The sequence below is a fragment of the Ochotona curzoniae genome, unplaced genomic scaffold (assembly GCF_017591425.1).
Source record: "Ochotona curzoniae isolate NIBS_2020 unplaced genomic scaffold, NIBS_Ocur_1.0 contig_43, whole genome shotgun sequence".
NCBI lineage: Eukaryota > Metazoa > Chordata > Mammalia > Lagomorpha > Ochotonidae > Ochotona > Ochotona curzoniae.
In genome coordinates, this window is record NW_024466218.1 from 19,892,734 (window position 1) to 19,917,140 (window position 24,407).

General features: G+C 37.9%; 1 protein-coding gene across 2 annotated transcripts in view; it reads right to left on the reverse strand.

Moving 5' to 3' along the window:
* Positions 1–12,836: 12,836 nt before the first annotated feature.
* SMAD2 (SMAD family member 2) overlaps positions 12,837–24,407 on the reverse strand; it is a 78,480-nt gene continuing 66,909 nt past the window's right edge. For both annotated transcript variants that reach the window (XM_040984980.1, XM_040984981.1), the window contains 4 exons: positions 23,718–23,930; positions 21,311–21,448; positions 20,979–21,123; positions 12,837–17,940 (listed from right to left, as the gene is read on the reverse strand). In XM_040984980.1, the coding sequence (XP_040840914.1) occupies positions 17,817–17,940; positions 20,979–21,123; positions 21,311–21,448; positions 23,718–23,930 (620 nt within the window). In that variant the 3' untranslated portion in view covers positions 12,837–17,816. The remainder of the gene's footprint in view (positions 17,941–20,978; positions 21,124–21,310; positions 21,449–23,717; positions 23,931–24,407) is intronic.

Here is a 24,407-nt window from a genome sequence, read left to right on the forward strand (position 1 = left end):
GATCCTGGGGCATCCAAGGCAAGGACTTTAGCCACTAGACTATCATGTTGGGCACAATTTTTTAAAATGTCTATTGGGTCAGTACTTCAACAATATCCAGTTTCCTTAAAGATCCTGTTGCTGCCTTTTCAATAAAATTATGCCATGAAGCTGAATGTGATGGGATAATAAAAGAAGACTGACACCAGTCTTTTTTTGGGGGTGGGAGGTGGTCTGTTTTTGGTGTCTCTAGTAGTGGTTTTTGAAAGTCAGACTGTTGAGAATGCAGAGGTTCTGTCACATACAAACTGAAGGATGAATGTGGGTTTTACCCTAAGCCACAGACAGACTCAAGATAGGATGCAACAAGCCTTGGTGAAAATTAAAAGGAAATTACGATACAAGGAACACTGAAAACAATTTTCCACAATGGAGTTGTAAAATCCAGCCGCTGTCTTAACTACGAGCTTAGGTCATCCCTGCTCTTGGAACACAGGCATCTGGACGGATCATCATGTGCTCAGCGGTACAACATATGCATCAGGAGGTGAAATGACCCTGATTTTATGGACATTTTCAGCTAATTCCATATTGTTTACATTCATTTGGTCACCTGGTCCCATCCCTTCTCAACACTCAATAGCCCACATAAGTTTCCATTTTTCAGCTTTTTTTTTTTTTTTTAATTTTATTTTATTTTATTATTTTTTTTTTTTATTGTTCCTTACATTGTATTATGTAGTACAGTTTTATAGGTGCTGGGGGCTATTTGAACCTATGCTTTTCTGAGTTAAGATTCCCAAGTTCCTTTAAACTTTTAAGATTTCTGATTCCGTACTGATCAACTCTTAGAGAACAGATTTAGAAAAGCAGTACCAGTTGTAAAGAACAGGATTGTGTTGTATGTTGGGATGGTGGGGGTAGGGAAGGCAGCTACAGAAACTACCCAGGTAGGAATAGGCAAAAAAAAGTCACAGAATGAGTGCATCACACTGCAAGAGCTAGGAGGGTTGGCGGACTACTTTCCTAGCCACACCCCAGGTCTTTGGGGAAGGATGTAAGATACACAGATGGAGTATGGAGTAGCATGGGAGCACTAGCCCAGTACAGACAGCTACCCAAGGCTTGAGCAAGACGTTCACAGCATCCCAGATTTCCAGCATCCCTCTTTTCTATCCATCTCAAATTAAACCAGTCTAGCAGTCCTAAATTGGAAAGTAGATGCGAATAATGGCAGAGACCTTGAAACCAAACATAATGGTCAAGTTATATCAGCAGTAGGATGTGCCAACAAGTGAACCAAAGCTGGGAACCAACCTCTATCATATCACGGTTCAGTACAAATTCAAGTTTTACCAGAGATAGGAGGAGAAGCCCCAGCGGCAGCACTGCAAAGGATCTAAATATACACATTAGAGAACCTGCTCACCTGCAATCTTTCCCTCTCCCATCATCCACCAGCTGCCACCTTGGGGAGGAAAAGACAAATAGGCTTTCAACAGCTGAGCATTTATTCCAGAAAGATAGTTTTAGCTTGAGACTGTCTTAATGAGAATAATGTTATCTTCAACTGGCAAGTTTAAGGTCACTCATGTCTTCCTATTGTATTCCCAAAGCCAGATGGGGACTCAGAACGAATTTTATATTAATGTCATAAAAACAAACACATATTCTTGTGTGCATGGTCTTTTTTTAAGATTATTTTTTTAATGGAAAGTCAGATATACAGAGAGGAGAGAAATCTCTTGTCTGATGATTCACTCCCCAAGTGGCTCCAACGGTTGGAGCTGAGCCAATCTAAAGCCAGGAGCCAGGAGCTTCTGCTGGGTCTCCCACACGAGTGCAAGGTCCCAAGGCTTTGGGCCATCCTTGACTGCTTTCCCAGGCCACAGGCAGGAAGCTATGTGGGAAACAGGACAGCAGGAATTAGAAAGAGCACACACATGGAATCCCGGCACAGTCAAGGCGAGGATTTCAGCTGCTAGGCTACCACGCTGGGCTCATGGTCTGAGTTTTCATGTGCAGAAGGTAAGAAGAGGGAAAAATGCTGTAGGGGGCAAGGTCAGAATGTCCTTAGAGAGTGTGGTTTAAATCCTGGCCAATAATCACTTACATCTCAGTACCTCCACAAGTGAGGCCAGGGAACTTGTGTTAAAAAGTTCCCCTTGAGATGCCACTTGGAAACCATTCAGCACTGGGGCAAGAATTAGCCATGGATAGGATATCACTTCATCTCAGCCTGAAGCAAAAGGACAACTGTACCACCCATGGACAGGTGGAGGAGTGGAACAGAAAAGCCATGTACTAGGCTGGGAATGGCAGGTAGTAGATATAGGGACTGCAAGGAAATTAAAGGCAAGCAATTACTGAATAGGTTTAGAGTTGCAGAACTAGCCAGAGTTTAGTGTGCAAGGCTTAGCTCTGACATCAAATTTCCCCTGGGCCAATGGGGAGAGGTGGCAGTGGCTTGAGAACGAAACCTCTGGAATTACAGCAAGGATGCCAGCGGAGTCACCCACGGGACTGCAGAAGCACAACCCACTAGCCAGCCTGGAGGAAAGGTCAGATTCTCCTGAAACGTTTGCTTCCAGTAAAGAATACCAAATACCCTTTTCCCATTTATAAATTGGAAAATAAGGCAGATTCTGGCCTAATGACTACTGAGACAACTGACCAAACAGTAACAAGGAGTTATTTACAAATACTTTAATATATTACTAATTAACTTCACATGTTCAATATACTTCCTGATCATTATATCTCAACATTGTAACACCAGGTGATCAATAAAATTCTTTGGTTTCACTGTACACTTTATTTGTGGATGCTTGCAACACACAAGGACATGTTCAGCTCCAAATACACTGATTAATGTATTTTCAATTTGGGACACATTTTTTAAAATCACACAGTAAAAACTATATCTACGTTTTTTATATTTAACACCAAATTTAACTAGACCAACATGGATCTCTTGTGGTCCTTAAAGCAAGTTTTAACACTGATATTTTTACATGTCCATTATAGCTTTCTAACTGGTTTACTGAGTTCTAGTAGGTTTCTCTATTCAATTAGCTGTTGGGGAAGTTTCACACATTCCTGATGAATATATGGAGTTATTTCAAAAAGTCTGTGGAAAATGGAATTAAAGAGTATATTTTGGTGCCAAAATTTTGAAACCCAGGTCTAGCTTTGTGATGGGGTAGGTAAGCCCATTGCCTGTGGGGTCAGCATCCCACAGGGGTACTGGCCAAGTCCCAGCTAGTCCACCTCTGATCAGCTCCCTGTTAACAGCCTGGGAAAAGCAACAGCAGCTGGTCCAGAACTTCCATCCCTGCTAATAATCTGGGAGGACTGGATGAAGCTGCTGAGAAGACTTCTGTGTGTTTAACTCTTCCAAATAAGTAAATCCTTAAATTTTTAAAAATACACACATACAACAGATCTTTAAAAATGCATGCCATTAAAAAAAACTTCACGGATTTTTTTGCACTGATGTCTTGAAATTCCATTTTCTACAAACCCCTTGAAGGAGTTTCATACATGCATAACCTGGGAAAAAAATAAGCCAACAGTGGTGTTTTCTGGCAGTTGAAATCTGGGTGAATTTTTGTTAGTGTCTTTATGTTTTACAAAAATAATGGAAACATTATGAAATTTAAAATCAGCAAAGATTCAACTATCAAAAATTTTTCTGTGTATTTATAGAAATTTGATAATCCAAAGTTGTGGGAATGCTGAGGTCAACATGGAAACGGGAATCTTTTTTTCAAAAGATTTACTTTATTTTTTATTGGAAAGTCAGACATACAGAGAGGAGAGACAAAGAGGAAGAACTTCTGTTCGATGATTCTCTCTCCAAGTGACCACAACAGCCGGAGCTATGCCAATCCAAAGCCAGGAGCTTCATCCGGGTCTCCCATGCAGGTGCAGGAACCCAAGACTTTGGGCTGTCCTCAATTGCTTTCCCAGGCCACAAGCAGGGAGCTGGATGGGAAGTGGGGCTGCCGGGATTAGCACTGGTGCCCATATGGGATCCCAGTGTGTGCAAGGTGAGGACTTTAGCCTCTAGGCTACTCCTGGCGCTGGGCCCAGGAGTCTGTTTTTTTTAAAAATGTTATTTGCTCCTACATACTGTTGAGTTTCCAGATGCTCCCAACAGCTGGGGCCATAGCCAGGAGCTAGGAATGCAATCAAGTCTCTTACCTGGACATCAGAAGCCCAATCACTTGAGTCCTCACTGTTGCCACACAGGGTTCACAATCAGGAAACAGGGGGAGTCTTCATCCCTAAGCTAAACACCTGCTTAGGATGGTTAGCCTATCTGGACACTCGAGGAGACAAAGACAACATTCTAGGAAAAGTCTAGTAGGACAACAGAGAACACACAGAAGATGAAGATGTTCTTGGGTGACCAAGTACAGGAATCATGAGAGCAGCCCCCTTCTCAGACCTCCCCAAGACACAAACTTCAGACTGTAACTTTAGATACTAGTAATACATAAAGATGGCACAGATAATCAGTCTTACCAAAACAACAAAAAAACAAACAAAAATTTAAAAAAAAACCACAGACTCAGTTTCAAAATTAAAGTAAACCTTCGTTAACCTACTAAACCACTGCTCAAACATTACTGGTAAGGCTTCCCAAAGCATTCCATGATTCTATAACATAGCCAGCAGGAAATACAGTGGTAGATAGCATCCAACATGTGAGAAATCTTGGGAACATTTCTGAAAGGGATATTAATGAATGTAAACATTTATCACGAAGGGAAAAGCTTTCTCTCCATTAAATGACTCCATATGGGTCAGGGTAACTCTCCGTCATGTGACAATTACCAGGACTAACCACCCTGATAAACCTCGTAAACTGCAAACATCCTCCTTGGTTTTGATTTGTCTTCATGGTGTATGTTACAGTAGCTTTTAATTAATACTCTGAATTATAATACTTTTAATAAAATGGACCATTCTGTGAAGTCCTAGTTGGAGACCTTTAGCTTCTGCACATTTTCCCTACTGGCAGCCCTGTACAATAACCTCCATTTACTCAGCAGGAGTGGCAGTTAGCCCTCCTCTGCCTGGTAACTGTGCAGTGTCCATCACTTCCTTGTTCAATGTCTCCAGCATGAAGCACAGACCTGAAGGGGCTGTGGAGAGTGCACTTAGTTGTTGCTGCCCTCTGTCACCTCCACAGAAACATGGCTGGGCTAGTCTGATTGCAGGCACATAGAAAAATGCCAAGTCCCTCCAGGAGACAGATCAGAACCGCTTCAGAGACACCGTGTGGAAACACAGACCTAACTCATGTTTGTTGTATGGTTGTATTTTTTGTAGTGTTATTCATTACTTTTGTGGCAACTGGTAATTACTCCAACAAGCTGTATTAGACATTTTTGAAAGATCTTCAGAACCATCTCTTGAAATTCTACAGATTGCAGATTCAGCCACCTAAAACTTAACTTTGAGCTCTACGCTCTCAAGTATTCACATTTGATCCCCATTAACTATCCTCAAATTAACTTCCCCTTTTTGGAGAATTCAAAGAAATGATAAACTTTGAGGCAGGTCGATGAAGTCATTTCCCTAAAGCCATAAACTGGCACAATCAGGGTACACAATCAGGGTACAGATCTGTTGACTCTAAGCCCAATTAACTTTTTCCTTACATCAGAAATAACCAAGGGTTAAGATTAGCAGAATGTTATTTTGTTCAAAAAAGGAAACTGAGCTTCTATTACATCATCCAAGATAATCAAGCCATTCTATCCAATATGGGAGAGTTTTCTGTAAGCACTGCCTTTAATGTTCTTGTCAGTAAGTGGACCTCAAGAAGCCCTGGTCCAGCTTCCTACTAGTGCATCCTGGGAGGCAACAGATGATGGTCCAAGTTCTTGGGCTCAAGGCCATACAGGACTCAAGACTTCTGGGATTCTGCCCTCAACTTGGCCCAGTTCCAGTTGTTAGACATTTTAGGAAGTAAACCAGCTAAAGATCTCTGTGTTTCTCTATTTCAAGCAGATAAGAGTAAATACAATTTTTTTTTCTTTTTGCTAGTTCCAGTTAGGAAATACTCAAAAACCAAAGACTAAATCATATAGATATTACCCTATTTCTCAATTTCATCTCAAATGATCTTATGTGCAACACTGCTCTCCAGTCACTGATCAGGCATATCACAAATTTGAACATTAATTATTCCTTATTGACAAAAGTATTTAGAAAAGTCTCCCTTTTTAATCTTTGGCTCATAAAAAAATACAGAAATAAATCAATTAAGTATCATAAGATGAAGCTGTTTTCTAAAAGCTTTAAAACCAAAAGACAACAGGTGCAGACCGGGGAAAAAGGGCCATGGGGAATAGAGAATGAGGTTAACATTTTGCCACTTAAGACTGCACATGGCATGCTATCTAGGAATTGTTAGGAACACTGGATCCCGAAATTTGGCTTATCAAATCAGGCTTTTGGTAACTTTGATTTTACACTATGGTTAAGTACTTGAATATCATAAAGAACAGAAAAAGAACACTGATCACAAAATTAAACTTCTAGAATATAACATTGTGCCAGTACTTTTCTTTCTAGAATCAGAAAGTTGAATTTCCTTTTGCTTCTCACTTCCTATATGTAACTGGTAGTAGAAAATCTCCCCCTTAAAAACTTCAGAGCAAGAAACCGCAGTGTAGGCTGCACATTGCTAGGATGCAAACATTCAATCATTGCTTTAAAATTTAATTCCCTAGAAAATGTACTTATGATTGGCTCAATAGGGTTTTGACCTGTCACGATACCCACATGCTATCATTCAAGGTTTTGACTTAAAAGTCACAATGAAGTAGCTCGTGGTCTGGGGTTAAAATAGATACTAATGCTTTTCAATACAAAAGAATAACTTAGGCATTACTGTAAAATATTGTTATGCCAGATGAGTTAGGCTTAAGTTTCTTTTCCACCGCAACCTGAACTCATCTGTGAACTGCAAAGAATCACTTAAAAATAGGTCATCAGTTTGGATTAAAATCTTGCTTATATGGCTCTTATATTTAGTGACCTCAAATAATGCTGGTAACAAATCAGTGTAGAAGTAAGTGTACATGGAAAAACACACCTTTGCACAATAAAGTCAGAATAAATGAACTTCTACTTCAATTGCAGCAAGTTTTTCAGAATGACAACCTCCAGCTGAAAGTGAGCAAAACAGTCCTTTCACCAAATAAAGACAGGCTATTATTGCACTCCTGGATGTAGCAACATCCTGGCACCTTCCCTCCCTCTTTAACATGCAATCCTCAGCTGGAATCCGACAACTACTGACAAAGACTGGTTGGCAGCTGAGTTCTACTGCACATTATGAGACCCAGTGTCCACCTCTTTATGGCTTTCCATCTGAGCTATTCAGTTTATTGTTACAGACTTCACAATAGCATCAACTTATCCTGTGGTTATCAATTTTCTGCTCATCATGTAAGGCAGTAGCTCAGCACTCACGTAGCTTTCAGAAACATTCACACCCACCAACAACAGTTTTGTTCCAAGAACTCACCTGCTTCAAGAGTCCTTCTTACATCTCCAAGTTCAACGTGTCCTAGAACACCGCAGTGAAAAGTGGATTCTGCCCATCTACCTAGATCACATTTTCCAGGAGCATTTTTTCCTTCTGTAATCAAGTCTTTCCTGTTTTAAAACTGTTAAAATATGACCACATAGCAAGAACTAGCAAAACTATTGAAAATACACTTAAAAAAAAAAAACTAGCAAATCCCTACTGTGAACTCCAATTATCCTAGGACAGAATAAGGTCATTTAGCCTGAACTAAGGCAAACTCAAATCCACTTTCCTATAGTTCCTGAAAAGTATACTTCTTATATCATACCTTGTAACCTAATTTAATACTCTTATCTAGCTCAATACTCCTGTCTTCTATCAACAGGGCTGATTTTATGAATCTAAGCCAAACATTTACCAACTAGCATGACACACAAGAGTTAAAGGAGGTTCACATTTTCAATATCAGATTTTACAACAAAAGGTAGTTCTATGTATTTGCATTGGCTAATTGTGTTTCTCATCAGATTTGCGAACTTTTAGGTTAGGCTCATTTCATGTTCTGATGATACATCAAGAAGGAAGCTGAAAAACTTCGCAGCGCAAATATCTTGAGTACCAAAGGAACCTAGTGTTTAAAACAGCACTGGATTACAGCAGTTTTATACAAAAATGCCTGCCTTTTCCAATAGGGGCTCTGAAAATAGTTTAAAGCAAATGGAAACAAAAAGATTTGTCAATTGGTTACACAGCCCAAATTATCCCATATACTTGCGCCTTCAGTCACGTCTGAGCATGTGGAATGAGACACTGGGGCCACTATGAAAGCTTCAATGAAGATAACAGAGCCGCTATATGGTAAGCTACTACAAAACTATTTCATGAAAGTAAGCATTGCTATATAACAAGCAAATCAGCAGCAAGTACTGCTAGGAAACATCAAGGAGCTCCAGGCATCTGTCATCTCCAAGGATGTTGGACTTTAATGCTGGAAGATTCCTTTCAAACTGTTTATATAGTTGTAGGTTATCAAATGTAAGTAGTAAACCCACTTTGGTTACCTCCTCATTAAAAAAAGACTGATAAGGTTGCTAGACCATGAGCCAAGTAGTGCATTTGAGTTTTCAAGGTCTACTTTCGTGGTGCCCTATAGCATGTTTGTTTAAAATGATTTGAAGAAAGCAGTCGGCTCATCAGAAAATGACCAATCCATTCAAAGAATTAAGCTCTTCTAAGGCAACAAGAAAGCCTGTCTGATCTAAGGTTTCTCAAATTTTAAAATTATTTTAGGAAGACAGAACTATGATTATGTTTTTTCTGGTATTTTTCATTAGCCTTTTAAAAAAAACCTTTTATTTCATGATAAAAGTATACTTCTAGTGTAAACTTGAATTTTACCTTCTAATTTGTTTTGCTTTTATAAAATAGATCTTGTCCATTAGACAAGCAACGAATAACTTTAATGTGTCTTAACACTGTCTTGGTGAGGGCTAGAAGGTTGTATATTAAATTGTGTCTACTCCAGAGGAGTGGGAGTAATCTATTTTAACACAGAGTTTGAAAAGGACAATGCATTCTTATGAACATATTTCTCTATGTGGAGTACACACAACATATTTGTTTTCTGTTGGTAAGGAATTAAAATCAGTTTAAGTAAAATTGTTAAAAATTAGTTCCAAAATAACATGAATTAATCAATTCCAATGGCTCCTCTTTTAATGCTAGGAAGACCATCCACCTGTCACTAGTGATGGTACTATTAGCAGACGTAGAAAGCACACAACGTAAGAGGGAAATTATACACAGATGTGCACAAAATGTACCAAATCTGAGCAGGAAGCACAGCACACTTAAGCAATGTTTTCTTGGCTTTTTTGCTTTGTTTTGTTTGTACTTTAAATAGACTAAATTTATTTGGTGTGGGTGGGAGGAAATCAGTATTTCACAATTTTAAGTCAAGAACCAGCTGTCATAGAGCTTGTCAGCTCACTGTTTAACAATACAGAGGAGCCACATCTTGCTGTTGACAAGCATCGGTTGAAGGCTTCCCAGGAACACAGCTAACATCTCAACACCATGCTAAAGGTACAGCCTGAGAGAAAACAAGAATAGAGACCGCAGCCGTCACAGTGCCTATCCCATCATTGCTGCGTGACCCAAGAGCTTGCCTGACATAGGATTAAGGTGCCTGTCAGAACTGACAGTCACCATTCACTCTGTATGAGGAATTGGAAGTCCTCTTCTGCTTGTCATTGGCTGATGCACTAATTTCAATCAACACTCACCAAAAATAAAGTGTACCACACTCTGGCTTGAGCAGAACAGACTGGAAAACGTACAAGACAAGAAATCTACAATCATATTGAGTTTTCCTTAATTGTGAAAAACATTAAAATTCAACCCCATAAGGACCCCATTTACACACAGGTTCTGAAAAACTTACCTAATTACCTCTTTTCTTCCTTTTAAAGCACATCACTTCTGCTGACCAGTTACTCCTATGTGGTGCCTTTAGCTAGTATTTACTACAAATTCATAGCAGACTCAGTAACAGCTAGAATAGTTAGCCACAGGGCAGCTGAAAAGCAACCAGAAGTCCATCTAAGAAGATAAACTTCCTGGAGTGCATGCAACAGGCCTGAGTTTAGCAAAGTTCTGCACCTGGAAACCTGCCCAGGGCAGTTGGTCACCCTAAGGATACCAGGAAAGAACAAGGATTTCCAAGAGCAAGTTTTGAAGGCACTGGCCCCTAAAATATGCTATTTATTAATGCCTTGAGGGTTGCCTGAGCTTGCTCAGAGATTAGAAGGGCAGAAATCTTTTTATTTAAAGAAATTAATTTTACAGATAGTTGGTGGTAACATTTATTGAGCAGTGTGCAGAATCTATTCCTGAAACCTGCTTTTATAAGACAAGTGTTCTACAGGTTCTTCTGGCTTTATCCATTTATAAAAGAGCATTTTATCCTATCTTCTTGAGATTTTTTAAGAGTTGAAGGAACAATCCAGTTCTGGATCCTTTTTCATATTCTTTTTTTAGGTTGAAAGTATTCCATGCCAGCCATTTCCCACATTCTTGCTTCATATATTGAAGAGACTGCCAGCTGGAGACAGTTCCCTCAGATTACAAAGGCCCAGAATTACATCATTTTTCACTGTGTTCAACTAGAAGATCTGCCCTTGGGGAAAAAAAGTAATTCTCAGATAGGAACATTTTAATTTTGCCTGCAATGTTGTGGTCCAGTTCAAATACAGAACTGCTTTCTTTCATTTTCATCTCTAGCTTTTCTTGACATACCCTCTTACATAAAATGGTTACCGTATCAAGTTCACACTGTCACTCATAAAAACAAAAATGTTTATACATTAAAAGCATCACCAAAGTAAACACGAAGCAGGAGTTCAAGGTGGTCTAAGAAATGACCAATTTGGCCAGTGGATTCTGGAGATTTCATCATGCTTGGAATGCTGAGATTGGCAGCAATTCAGAACTGCTGAACTATTGAAACCACGTGAGCAGTGCCCTTGGAGCAAGCCCCAAGTCAGGGACCCTGGGGATGGGGTGGGAGGTTGGGTGAGGCTTTTCTCTTTATTTCCCTCCTTACTCCAGATACACACAAAAAAATATGTGGAAACAATGGTTTTACCCACTTTCCTGTAACCCTTCACCCTTGGTGCCCTAATCAACATGTAAAGATTATTAAAATTAAAGAAAAAATATATTTAAACAGTTTTTAAAAAGATCATAGAGAATTCAATCTTAAGGATCACAGTATATTTAATTTAGTACCACATTTACCAAATCATATCATATCTTTAGATCTCAGCATTTTATACTGGAATTTTCTATTTAATTTCAAATGTGTTTAAATAAAGTGTTATTTTAAGTGTTAGGAAGGAAAAAAAAAAAAGAAATGATCAACTTGGGCTTTGCATTGTGGCACCAAATAATTTTTTTTAAAAAAACCAGAAGATGTAATTTATATAGGCTACCAACTGTTGCACATGGCAATCATTTCTCCCCGACTAAAATTAAACACATATGCTGTGTATTGGTTATATAAACAGGCAAAAGATTATAGTCTCAAAGCAGGGATATATGTTCACCAGAAAAGGATTTTAATTATTTCTCACCAATTTTTTTTTGTTTGAGCAATCTAAGAATGTTAATTCTGTTTGAACTATCCAAGAACGTAAACAATGAGTGGTACAGACATTTTCTTACGGAAATAATTTTTCCTCTAATAAAAAAAATTTTATTAGAGAAAAAGTAAAATCTCACTGGGAAAATGGACACTTTAACGACACTTCTTTTCTATAGACAAATGTTGAAAACTAACTTTATGCTCCAGTATTGTAAAGGGCAGAACTTAATATAGAACTAAAAATATGGCAAATTACCTAGTGACTAACATTGTAAAATAGCCAAAAACTTTAAAAAGGAAGAAAAAACACTCAATTGAGAGAAAACACATGTGATTTTTAAAAGTTCACCTTTGTTCTTAAATCTCTATGTAATCAATTTCATTGTTCAATAACTTATCTTTTAACTATAAATTGCAGTTAAGTCCCTATCCCCTTGTCCAAAGGAGCAAACGGTAAATTCTGAAGAAACTAAAAAGCTCTTTGTTCATTTTTCTTAAAATGTTCTGATCAAAAAAGTTTTCTTAGTAGAAGCAATGATTCCTTCTCTTCTCCAAAACCAGCAACTACTGATGTACTTCTAAGGGGTCCTTGCATCTTAAGAGAGATTGGGGGGCCCAGCGCGGTGGTGCAAGTGGTTAAGGTCCTCACCTTGCACGCCCGGGAACCCATATGAGCGCCGGTTCTATCCCGGCAGCCCTGCTTCCCTTCCAGCTTCCTGCCTGTGGCCTGGGAGAGCAGTCGAGGACAGCCCAAAGCTTTGGGACCCTGCACCCGCATGGGAGACCCGGAAGAGTCTCCTAGCTTCGGATCGCATAGCATCGGCCGTTGCGCTCACTTGGGGAGTGAATCATCAGACGGAAGACCTTCCTCTCTGTCTCTCCTCTCTGTATATCCGCCTTTCCAATGAAAAATAATAAAAATAAATCTTTAAGAAAAAAAAGAGAGATTGGGGGTGAAGGTGGTTCATTACAGCCTTCATGGCAACAAATCAACTGACAATGAGGTTAGCTCAGGTCATTCAACTCTGGCCAGATACTCTGTGGGTCACAGGCAGCCCATGGGTCTTGGAAAACCCATTTCCATTGAGCACAGTTATGAAAATCAGGTCTGGACCACTGTAAGGCTATCTTTAGATACAACAACTTAAAGAGGTACTTCCCAGTATTAAGCAGCAGTACTACACTGGCAGGGAAGAGGGGTACAAAGAAAACCACCTAATATTATAAAATAAATAAAAAGGAAAAAGTATGAACCCTAAGCACAGTCCAGACAACCATGCATGTATGATAATTCAGGAAGGAGTCTATGGCAGAGCTCTGCTTGATGTTATAAATTTCAATTATGATTCTTAGTTGTCACACTGCCTAAAAATGCAGTGCTAACTCAACTGCCAAATCAGGACTCTGACAGAATAAAGAAAATCACTCTGATGGTCTTTCAATGACAGGACAATGTCTGCAAGCAAATTAAGGGCTTTTTACAGACATCCGAGATTTAAACAACAGACGTATCTAACACTTTATGTATGTATGTGCATATAAATATTTACACACACACACAGTATACTATATATTGTAAAAGTAGGAGCATTTCTGTTATATTTACAATCAGCTATAATATCCCAAACTAAACTGATTACAAGAACCCATGACACAAGTTCTTACCATAAAGGCTATCAGGAGACTGCAGCTCCTGCTTTTTAGTGGTAAGGCTCAACACAGGGATTCTACTCCAGGAGATAATTTGCCCCTCAATCCTAACATACAGTCTGAAGAGACAAAATAGTCACAAAAACTTAAAAATGAAGACATAAAAGAGCAGAAATCTTTTGTCTCTGGAGACCACACTGACATTATTTCTACTGACTGTTCAAAACACAATAAACACTAAGTTTGGGCTGGTATTACAGTGAGAACACTGGCAATAACTACCAGAGATTTTTGATAATCTTAAAATAGAATCTATTCGTTTATGCAATCAACCAGTCATAAAGACATCCAACTAGACAAAACTAAGCCACGTGTAAGAGACTGACCAACTTGAATACTATCAACCTTCATAGTGAAGATCCCAGAACAATGGCTATGAAGAGCACCTCCCCTTTTGGTTCACACTAAAATTCCAAGGCCAGAAAACACTCTGACATATGCACATAAAACATGGCTGACGTACACAGGAGCAACAGTAAGGACCACTTGGCTATCAGTAACTAGAAAACAGGAAGAACAAAATGCAGCTGATGAATATTCAAGATTTAATAAAACACACTGAGAAGAAAAAACCTAACAATAATTTGGTGTCAAAACATCACTGCTTTAGACCAGGGGAAGAAAAAAAAAAATCATTCACTGGTCATGTACACAGATTACTTAATGTTCAGCTTTCAAAACAAAGAGCACACATAAGACAGATTTCAACACTGTCGTGTGTTACTTTATATCCCAACATCAACTTCCTCAATCTTGAAACCAAGAGGATGCCTGAATTTGAATCAATGTTCAAAGTATTAGTAATGAAAACAAAGATTTCTCAGAGGTACACATAAGCAGCTTCTGGAGGAGGCAGAGAAACTAACTGGGCATGTACTCTGACACTTGATCAGCCAGAAGAAACCAAACTGTTTTTACCATCAAAGTCAGTCTCGGGGAAACTAACAAAAATGCACAAAAGCAAAGTAAAATTGAAACAATTTTAACAAAACAGGAGAATATGACAATGTATTAAGACAAATGTATCTAGCACATCTGGATGCAATTTAATGTAGAAAATACAAACTGAGATGTTGAACAACTTACAAATGTATACCTAAGAATGTAGAAGAGTGCCGATTCAGAATACTTGGTCTTCAAGAAAAACCAAACTGAAGTCTTCCTGGAACAGGCACAGCTCCTGAGAGAAATAAGCCCCATAAAATCAGGTACAGCCTGAGGACCACAGCTGTGGTCATCTTCTATTATTCAACATTTATCACAGTGGCTAGGCAAACAGGCATTGATGCATGTCCACTGGCTAAATGAGAGCACCATGTGTAATCAGGATGATGAAGCAATTCCAACAGTCAGGAACATGTCACAGCCAGTGGTATTCCAAAGCGTGTCCCAAATTCATTTATTCTTATCTCAACTAGTATTCATAAAAAGGTATGAAGCATTCCCCTTCCAAAAGAAGTCTTGTGTAGAATCCCAATGTAGTATAAAACTCAGGCTGTTACCAGTCAAACCAAAGTCAGTGGGGAACTTCCTCATGCTCCAAGCCCCTAAGCCAGCCCCACACTTTCTCCAAGAAACCTATTGGAAAGATAAATATTCATTTTAGAACCGTGGTGGGAAGTCTGGCTGCTCTATTCTCAAGTCATAAAACTGAGAGCCATATTAATAAGATAAATGCTTAATGCTGCTAATTTAAAACAATGACAAAATTCAACAGAGGAATCTATCCATTCAAATTTAAACAGCACCCCTAGAAAGGAAAAATACCGAATTAGATCACAGTAGGCAAAAACCATAACCGGAAAGAAAGTACCTCATTAAAAAGCAAATATGATCACGAAACAGATTCACATAAATATAATCCATATGATGAAGTCAGGTGCTTAACAGGTATATCTGTTCAATTTTCAGAGTTAAGTCTGTTTCCTATTGTACAGAAAAAACCTACCGGAGTTATGGAGGTGTTACATTACCCAGTGCCACTGCTGGCACTGCTTTCCTTAATATGTCAATGTCAGAGTAACTGCCAGAACCTTCTGCCACTTTCAAAACTGTTTTCTATCCAGCCATGATTACCAACATCACTCAAAGTTCCTAATAAAAACTTTCAAAGAGGGGAAACACCACTGATTATCCCCAGCAGGCCTGACAGTAGTAACTGACACCGACTCCAAACACAAGATGGGCCAATAGAGGCAAGCAAACAGTACAACAGTGGGAAATGTGCACAAGAAAGGGCTGCTAAATTAAGTGGTGCTGACCTAGCATAAAGAAAAAAATTTAACACCAAAGGTTTGAGGAAGATATATTCATAGAAACGACACAAAGCAGTCAATCACAAAGTAAGGCAACCATCAATAGAATATAGAAACTGCAAAACTATTCTGATCTTCAAATGTGGGTTAATGCAGAGCATTAACATCTAATAGTGAGTTTTACTCAGAGTGAGTCTTTGGATGAGATGCTGTACTCTTCACCAGGAATGCCTATTCCCCCTGGCTCTTCACCAGGCTTGCTCGCTTCTTAGTGTTATTCAAGTATCACTTCCATCCAAAGGTTTCCCCAGATGTTTGACCCAAAGCAAACCATCTGTTATTCTCCAGCACAGCACCCTGTTTATCTGCTTCACAAGGGTTAGAATAACTGCTATCTCAGTAAAGGCAGAGACCTTAACCGCCTTGCTCACACTTACTTACCCAATATATAAAAGATCTAAGAAAGCCTCTGACATATAATAGGCAAACAATAAATATTTGTGGAATGAACTAAAATTACCATACCAAATTTACAAGAACACTTACATATATACACAAATATAGAAAAATGGAGAGTATCCAATAGAAAACCACCAAATGCGGAAGGTATAAAAAATGACATTATCTACACAGATAATGAATATGGTTTTAAAGAACAAGTACCAAAAATACGTTTAAAAATATGAAAATTTATGAAAAGGGGACCAGGAGTGGTTATTTTCCATTTTCATTGAGATGAGAAAGAAATGTTTACATTGCGATGAGTCAACAGGAGAGAGGGGCACAGTTCGCTGCAGAAGGGGCCACCGCCACAGCTGGTCTCTCTCCTCCAGGCAGCATCATGGTGGCCAACCACATGTCCAAGAACAGCTCACACTACACACAATTTTAAGCTAAAAAAGTTGCCAAACAAGTTCTCCAATTTCTAAAACCCTGAATTCACAATGATGTAAAATGACATTTAATTTATAAACTGAATCCCACCTACTTGCTGGTCCTCATCTGCTTAGCACTGCTTCTCTAGGTATTTCACAGACGCAGTCACATTTACAAAGATTTAGAATACAATCTGGTAACTAAATCCAATGAAACTACTCAGACCACAAGGTCTGCTGTTGAACTACTTCATAATATCTTTGCAAAAGGAGTACTTATGTTTATAGATCAGATTTTTAAACAAGGATAAATATAATGAAGCAATTCTATATCCCTGAAAATAATTTTACAGCTAATTGTACATTTTTCAATGAGGTGAAAAGATAATTCCCGAAATTACTAGATTATACAAGTCAATTGCTATCTGGTGCAATTTGGCTTTAAGGCAAAGGGAGTTAATCCACAGAAACTTCACACTGCACTCCAGAATTACCTTGTTCTGCCAGTGCAGTATTACTGGCAATGACGTCATGCTACACTGTTTTGGTATCAGAACAAAAGTGGGGACAGAGATAAGAGGTGTGGAAATGTTTTCAGTATGGTTTCCTTATTAATGAACCTTAGCAGTAAATAAACACACAGTGAGTCAGTATTTAAGCCCCACTGAACACATTATGGTCAAGGATTCCAAAAATTAATCCACTTTTCTTCCCCCAAGAGTTTATTTTTGGTAAAAGGCAGAAAAATTAGTTTTTCTACAAGGAAAATCTGCTTCTAAATGATAATTTGAAAATCTTGATATATATTATATATTAAAAAAGACACACAAAAATAACGGATAAGTGAGAATAACAGACCAGGTACTATAACTTTATAAAGGCTTGCCTAGATCAAGAAGCAGCACACACACACCTCATTTATGCAAATTAAAAATGTGTATAAACAGCACAATACTGTGATACTGGGTCATGATACATTACCTGTACACATTACAACTACTGTTATTGATAAAACCTTTGGGACACACAGTTTTATGCCCAACAAGACAGCATTAAGTCTTTAAAATCTTCTCTTCCTCCTTTATGGGAAGGTATTTCTAGACACTAATTTTCCCATCTAATATTCAAATATAGGAAACAGATTCCACAAGGTGCTTTTAACTGATGAGACCTCAAGTGCTGTTTTCTCTCTTGAACTTTTGGATAGTAAAACAGTCCACGGGGACCATATACAAATACTATGATAGAAGAGGTGTTACACTGAGTCCTTCTTTCCATGGGACTTGATTGATGAGGAAGCTTTAGGACATGCTGGAGCAGCGCACCGATGGGGATCCCATCTGAGTTAATACTTTGTCCAACCACTGCAGGGGTCCATTCAGATGAAGCTCAATCCAGCAAGGAGTACTTGTGACTGTCTGTCTTCTGTTTAAATGAGTAGAAGAAAATAATTACAAATTTAAAAAATGACCTGACTAGGTTTTGGTATTACTGTAAGAAGTCACAGAAATTAAAAGGTTGTATATACTAAAATTTAGTTTCTTTCTCTTTCATTTTTACTCAAGACAAAGAAAAAGAGTGAATACTTCCATCTGTGCACAACAGCTGGAGCTGGGCTAATGCCAGGGCTGACATCATGAGCTGGGAATAAAAATCAGGTTTCCCAGGTGGGAACCCAGTTACCTGAGCCTTCATCACTACTGCCTCCCAGGAGCATGCAACAGCAGGAGCTGAAGTTAGAAGCAAGTGTGAAAGATTAAATTAAGGAACATCAATATGGGAGTAATTAATAAATAACTTTGGAGATCTCATTTTAAATAAACTGGTGATCCTCAAAGTCAAACAAACTACTTTTAATGAATTTTGGGGCGAGCTTTGTGGTACAGTGGCTTAACAGCCTCTTGGGATGCCTGCACCACAAGATTCTGGCTCCATGCTTTCCATTCACCTTCTTCCCAATACACCTGAGAGGCAACAAATGCTGGTCTAAATACTTGGGTTCCTGTGATCTACATAGGAGATCAGGATGGAGACCTTACTCCTGGTGTTTGCCTGGCCCAGTCGTAGTTGCTGTGCACGTTTGGAGAGTTAATCAGCAGATAGAAAGCCTTTCCGTATGCCTTTCAAATTTAAAAAAAAAAAAGAGAGAGAGAGATATGAATTGTTCAAGGCATCTAAATCCCCGATTCACTAAATTTCTTAAATACACTAATAAATAAGTTGGCATTAAAGAAACCAAAAAAATCATTGTAGGTCTGTGTGCAACTCTGTTCTATCATCATTATAAAGAGAAAAGTTCCTGGTACCTACCTGACAACTCAGACACATGGGTTTGATTTGTAAATGTAACAGAAAGCTGAGTATCACAATCACATGTATCTGACTCCAAATATCCATAACATGCTATATATTGCTGCTTCTATAAGAGATTTCAATTTATCTGAATTGAAGAAACTGAAGGAAGGATAACAGCTTTTCTCTCCATCAATTAAAACTTTTCCTTGCAGACCACCTATAGATATACATGGAATTCTTCCCAATTCCACTAAATTCCAACTATACTCTGCATGGTGCTGATGTTTTCAAGAAGTCTGACTTAAAACAATTATCAGATAATACCATCTGATCTAGTTTTTGTCGATTTAAGTCAATTCAAGTTCAAATTAAAAAGGCATTCAGACATCCATCTCAAAATGATAATTAAAAAAAAAAACTACAGCAAAGCAACAAAATTAATTAGTCTCCAATATAACTTAGGCAAAAGTGACAAGCCTTCACTTTTGGATATAAATATGTAACATACATTGTATTTATAGAAACATCCAACCAGCAGAATTCAAATTTTACCATCAAAAGTCAAATGCCTTAGAGACAATCTTCGTGGCATGGCGAGTAAAGCTGCTGCCTATGCTGTTGGCATTCCATATGAGCACTGGTTCAACTCCCAGCTGCTCCACTCCTGATCCAGTTCCAAGCTAAGGTCTGGGAAGAGCAGCAGAGGATGGCTCAAGCACTTGGGTCTCTGCCACCCACATGGAAAACTAGGATGAAATGCCAATTCCTAGGTTTGGCTCAGACCTGGCACTTGTGGCCACTTAGGGAGTGAATCAGAAAATAGCCACTAACTGACTTTCAAATAAATAAATAAATCTTTGGGAAAATCAGATGCCTCACACTTACTCAAAATAAGCAACCAAGTCCAAATCAAATCAAACAAATTTTGAAGTAACAAAACAGGAAGCAATGACTCGATTATATGAGTATTTCTTAAGCTGACATACAGAGTAATACTTGCATGAGCTACAGAAAGACTTGTGTCTGGCCTAAATTCTATCCTGTAATATGCTAAGAACTCTTCCCACTCTCTGACGTGGAATTTATTATCTAATTCAGCAATATCTTATATGCTGATGACAAATGAAACTAAGTTCTATAAAATCCAATAATGTAACTGTTAATCCTATACTTAGAGAAGAAATGAAGAATCAAACTGCCTTCCAGTGCCATCTCAACAACCTACAATTTGTCCTTGGCAAAATTATCAAAAATTTCTAGACAAATTTCGAAATACGTATAAGCCAAACAATTTGTGAATCACAAAAACTGCAACTGCATCTATTTTAAACTTTTCAACAAAGATTAACAGCAGAGACATTCTTAGCTCGATATTCAACACAGTGTTTGGCCCAGTACCAGGTACACTTCTACGCCTGAATCATTCCTCTGCTCAACTTTAAACAGCAATTCCATTATGCTTTATCTAAAAGATGCCCAAAGGCATGGATAACATGGAACACAATATACACACCAGGATCTTCTTGTGCAAACACACCTAGGCTATATAATTTATGAATTAGGTGCAGTAAAATTCAAAATATAGTAAAACAGAACAATTAACACATTAATAATTTTAATTTCAGGAATTCATCTATTGTTTTCAGAACTTGCGTTAGCATAGGGAACTAAAACTCTAGATAAGACAAATTATAATACTTAACTGTTCTCAGCTTATTTATCCAGTCTTGTATTTTTCTCCTTTCTATCCTCCAAACCTAACTGCTTTGGAATTGCCAGAGTTATAATTTCCTGTCCCTCCTACCCGATCTGTGACTACTAGAAATCTTTCACTTTTCTTGCAGAATCTGGACTGAGATAATGCGCTATCTCTACCAGCAAGCCATCTCTGAAGTGGAACTACCAATGCCTCTTTCCCCATGAACTGACATCTAATACATTCCCTTCATGGCACTCAATAATCCATACGATGTTAACATGTGTATTTGTGTTAACCAAATTTTCTACAATGTCAGAAGAGTAATTTACAATACTTGTGATTCTGAAGACTGCTAATTTACTTTCATTATTTTACAAAAATCTGCTGACTCCATTACCTAGGTGAAAACAGATGAGAACTCCAAAAATTCAAAGAATGGAAACTTAAAATCTGAATATATGTTTCATACCTGTATTCTGCTCCCCACCCTTTCACAAAACTCATTCTTATGGTGCACATCCTAGTTAGCTGATACACGGCTTCAAAACCCTGATTAACAGACTGTGCCAGAAGAGCAGCAAACTCCTGGTTATTGAAGATCTTCAGATTACAGCCTATGATTGGGAAAAAACATAAGAAACTTTGAGTAAGAAAACAGAGTATCTCTACTAGAAAATAATTTTAAAACAACTACACATTTTAGAATATCAGCATGCAAATCATCTCCTGATTCCTAACATTAACAACTAGAAAAACAAGGCAAGTTGACGTGACAGGTTTATTGACGGGGTTGAATCATACCTGGTGGAATTTTACACACTGTTGCAGGGTGCCAGCCGTATCTCTGATTACAATTGGGGCTCTGCACAAAGATTGCACTATCACTTAGGCACTCAGCAAAAACCTCCCCACCTATGTAATATAAGCGCACTCCTCTTCCTAAAACAAAATACATACAGGGTTAGTTTTATAACACCATTTCGTTGTGACTTTGCAAGTCTTTGTGGCAACATTTTAAAATAGTATGAGTTGTTTCTATGATCTTTTTTCACAGCTATGTTGTTCTGACAACTAATCTTGAAACATACCACTGTATATTTGCGCTGGTATTTTCTAACAATTTTACTGACTTGTAAAAGCAATATGAAGGTACTTCAAAAAGTTCCTGGAAACTCATTAAAAGATAAATTTGCCTTTGGTGAAATAAAACCTTAAAATCCATATGTACCTTTTATAATACACATTTTCCACGAACTTCTTGAAAATCCTGGCTATATGCTCACTGAAACCATTTAAACAAGAAAAGGACAGGGATAGGAAAATAGTTTCATACACTAACTATATGTTATTTTTAAGTAAGTCAAAGAAATTGAGGGGGTTAGCTGATGCTTTGACACATATATCATTAAAATGGTTTTTCCTTAAGGACCCTATTAAGAAGAAAAGATAATAAAAGATTTGAAGAGTTTCTGTATCATTTACCCTATTTGAACTCTGCATTATGGCAGCAATCAAATCTCTCATATAAGCAGAATTAGGTAGGAAAAATTATCCTAGGAGATTGCCTTGTTCAGCATTTGAGATTTCAAAGATATACACACACAAATCAGAAGTAAGAATTTGCAAAAGGAGTTCTGTAGGACGCAGGCTCTAAAGTGCCCTCTAAGAGTCAGCCCAGCACACATTGCACATCCTGTTACTCAGACACCAGGTGCAGCTGGTAAGGGAGTGTCCAGATGGCATTAAGGAAGCAAATCTGCAAGTGGAGGAGGTGGGACAATCTTTTCTATGTAGCAAAAGAAAACCAGTAACACAACCAACAATCCAAATTTAATAAATGCATAAACTGGCAACATTTGTAAACAATCAGGTTCTTGTCCATCAGAAAAACATTAAGGCTAACAAGATTTTTCTTTTAGGCTGTATGCCCTGATCAACACTACGTAATACACTAAAAATACAAACTGAAACAATGATCTGATAATAATAGCAATCCAAAATTTTATAGAAAGAAGTGAATAGGGTACAGAAAGTGTTCAAAACACAGTTCAGTAAACGTAGGAGCAGACAGGTACCCAGAGGACTTTCTCAGCTACAATGACATTCAGGTACCTTGACAAAATAATTCACATTTATACAACACAGGGGGAACAGTGACACACCTCCTAATCTCTATCACTTTGAGTATCAACCACTTATTTTTTAGCATCAGATTAGAACTAATAAGGGTTCTAAAAAGATGTTTTCCATTTTCACTGATTCTTTAATAAGAGTAAAATAATTAACTCAAAGAAAATAAACTTTTGTCATGTTATTTTAAGGATAAGAATGATGGTTCCATCATTAGAGGCTCTCAAACTTACTTCACTGTTAAAAAAAAAATGGAGACTCCAAAACACTTGTTTATATGGGTTACATTTACAGAAATTCACACAACCCACATTACATATTAAAACTGTATTTTTTAAAGTATCAATCCATTTAAAAGTAATAACATAATTACATATATTCCCAAATGTTTATGAAAAACAACCATATTTCCAAAGTAAAAAAAAGGGAGGCAAGTCATAAAGCTTCACATTTTTGCTCATCTCTTTAGTGTCTGTTGGAGCATGAGAGAGCTGGAATCTCCTATAAAATTTACATTTCATCTCTTGTAAAACCATACACCATGTTGCCTTTGAAATAATCTACAGTACTTATTAAAGCATGAGAGTCAAAATTACAAACATCCTTTTAGAACCCTTATTAAGACAGTTTTGACCTCAGAAGCTTGCAGGAGTTTCTCGGACTACCAGATGTTCCCAGACTCCATTTTCAGACCCCTTTGAATCATACTTTCAGGAATATTAAATGCTAGTTTTTGCTCTAGCTATTCAGTTTTAAATATCAAATGTCAGCACATTTATGAACTCACAAAGAGAGGAAAGCTGGAGGCATGAAATCCTTGATCTGTAAAGACTGACCCTAATATCTTAACATACCCACTTTAAAAGGCAAAAACAGAGAAAACTAAGGTTATTGTTACACATTAAAGACCTCAATATCAAGGGAGGCAAATAATGATCATATATAAGTTAGAGAGTGCAGACTGAAGAACCACCAGGATCTAGAAAAACCCTAGGAGCTTAGACATGACAGCACCTGGAATGGTAGACAAGACTGGGATTTTATACGTCAGTTCTTTGCAGGAGGAAAATAAGCATACCTATATGCCTTCTTGTCATTTCTACTGTGGCATTTCGGTTCACATTAGAGAGTAATCCTAAGCAGAACCTCTCCGAGTTGGATGGATCTGTAAAGCCATCTACCGTAAGAGAAGGCTGTGATGCATGGAAGGTCTCTCCAACCCTCTGGTTTAATTCATAATATGCTATTGAACACCAAAAGGCAGGTTCTGAATAAGTAACTGGCTGTAAATCTAGGGAAAAGGAGACAAAAGAAACAGATGTGAACAATTCCAGCCAAAAGATACAAATATCATCAACTCACTATGCCAGTCCACATTGGCACAGAGGTAAAATTTTACCAATTTTGACAGACCATACCAGATTTCCAAATTTCCCAATCTCTCTTATCTGATAAGGTCACTTTGTGTTGAATTATTTGTTTCACCAGTAACCTCAGTTTAGTTCTTGTTTAAACAGAAAACTAACATAGGTCAAGTCATGAACTCACTTTACTTGGTGTATTTCTAAAAAAGCACAGTAAAGGTAATTTTTACAGAATACAGTAAAATAAAACTGGAGTGAAGATTACTGAGTTGAAACTACACAAGAAATAAACTGTTAATAAGGAATAAAAAAACAAAGTATTTTTGATATTTGAGTATTTTCATGAGATTCCCAGTGAAGTGCAACACTAGAAAACCCATTTATACAGAGTAACCAAAAAGTAA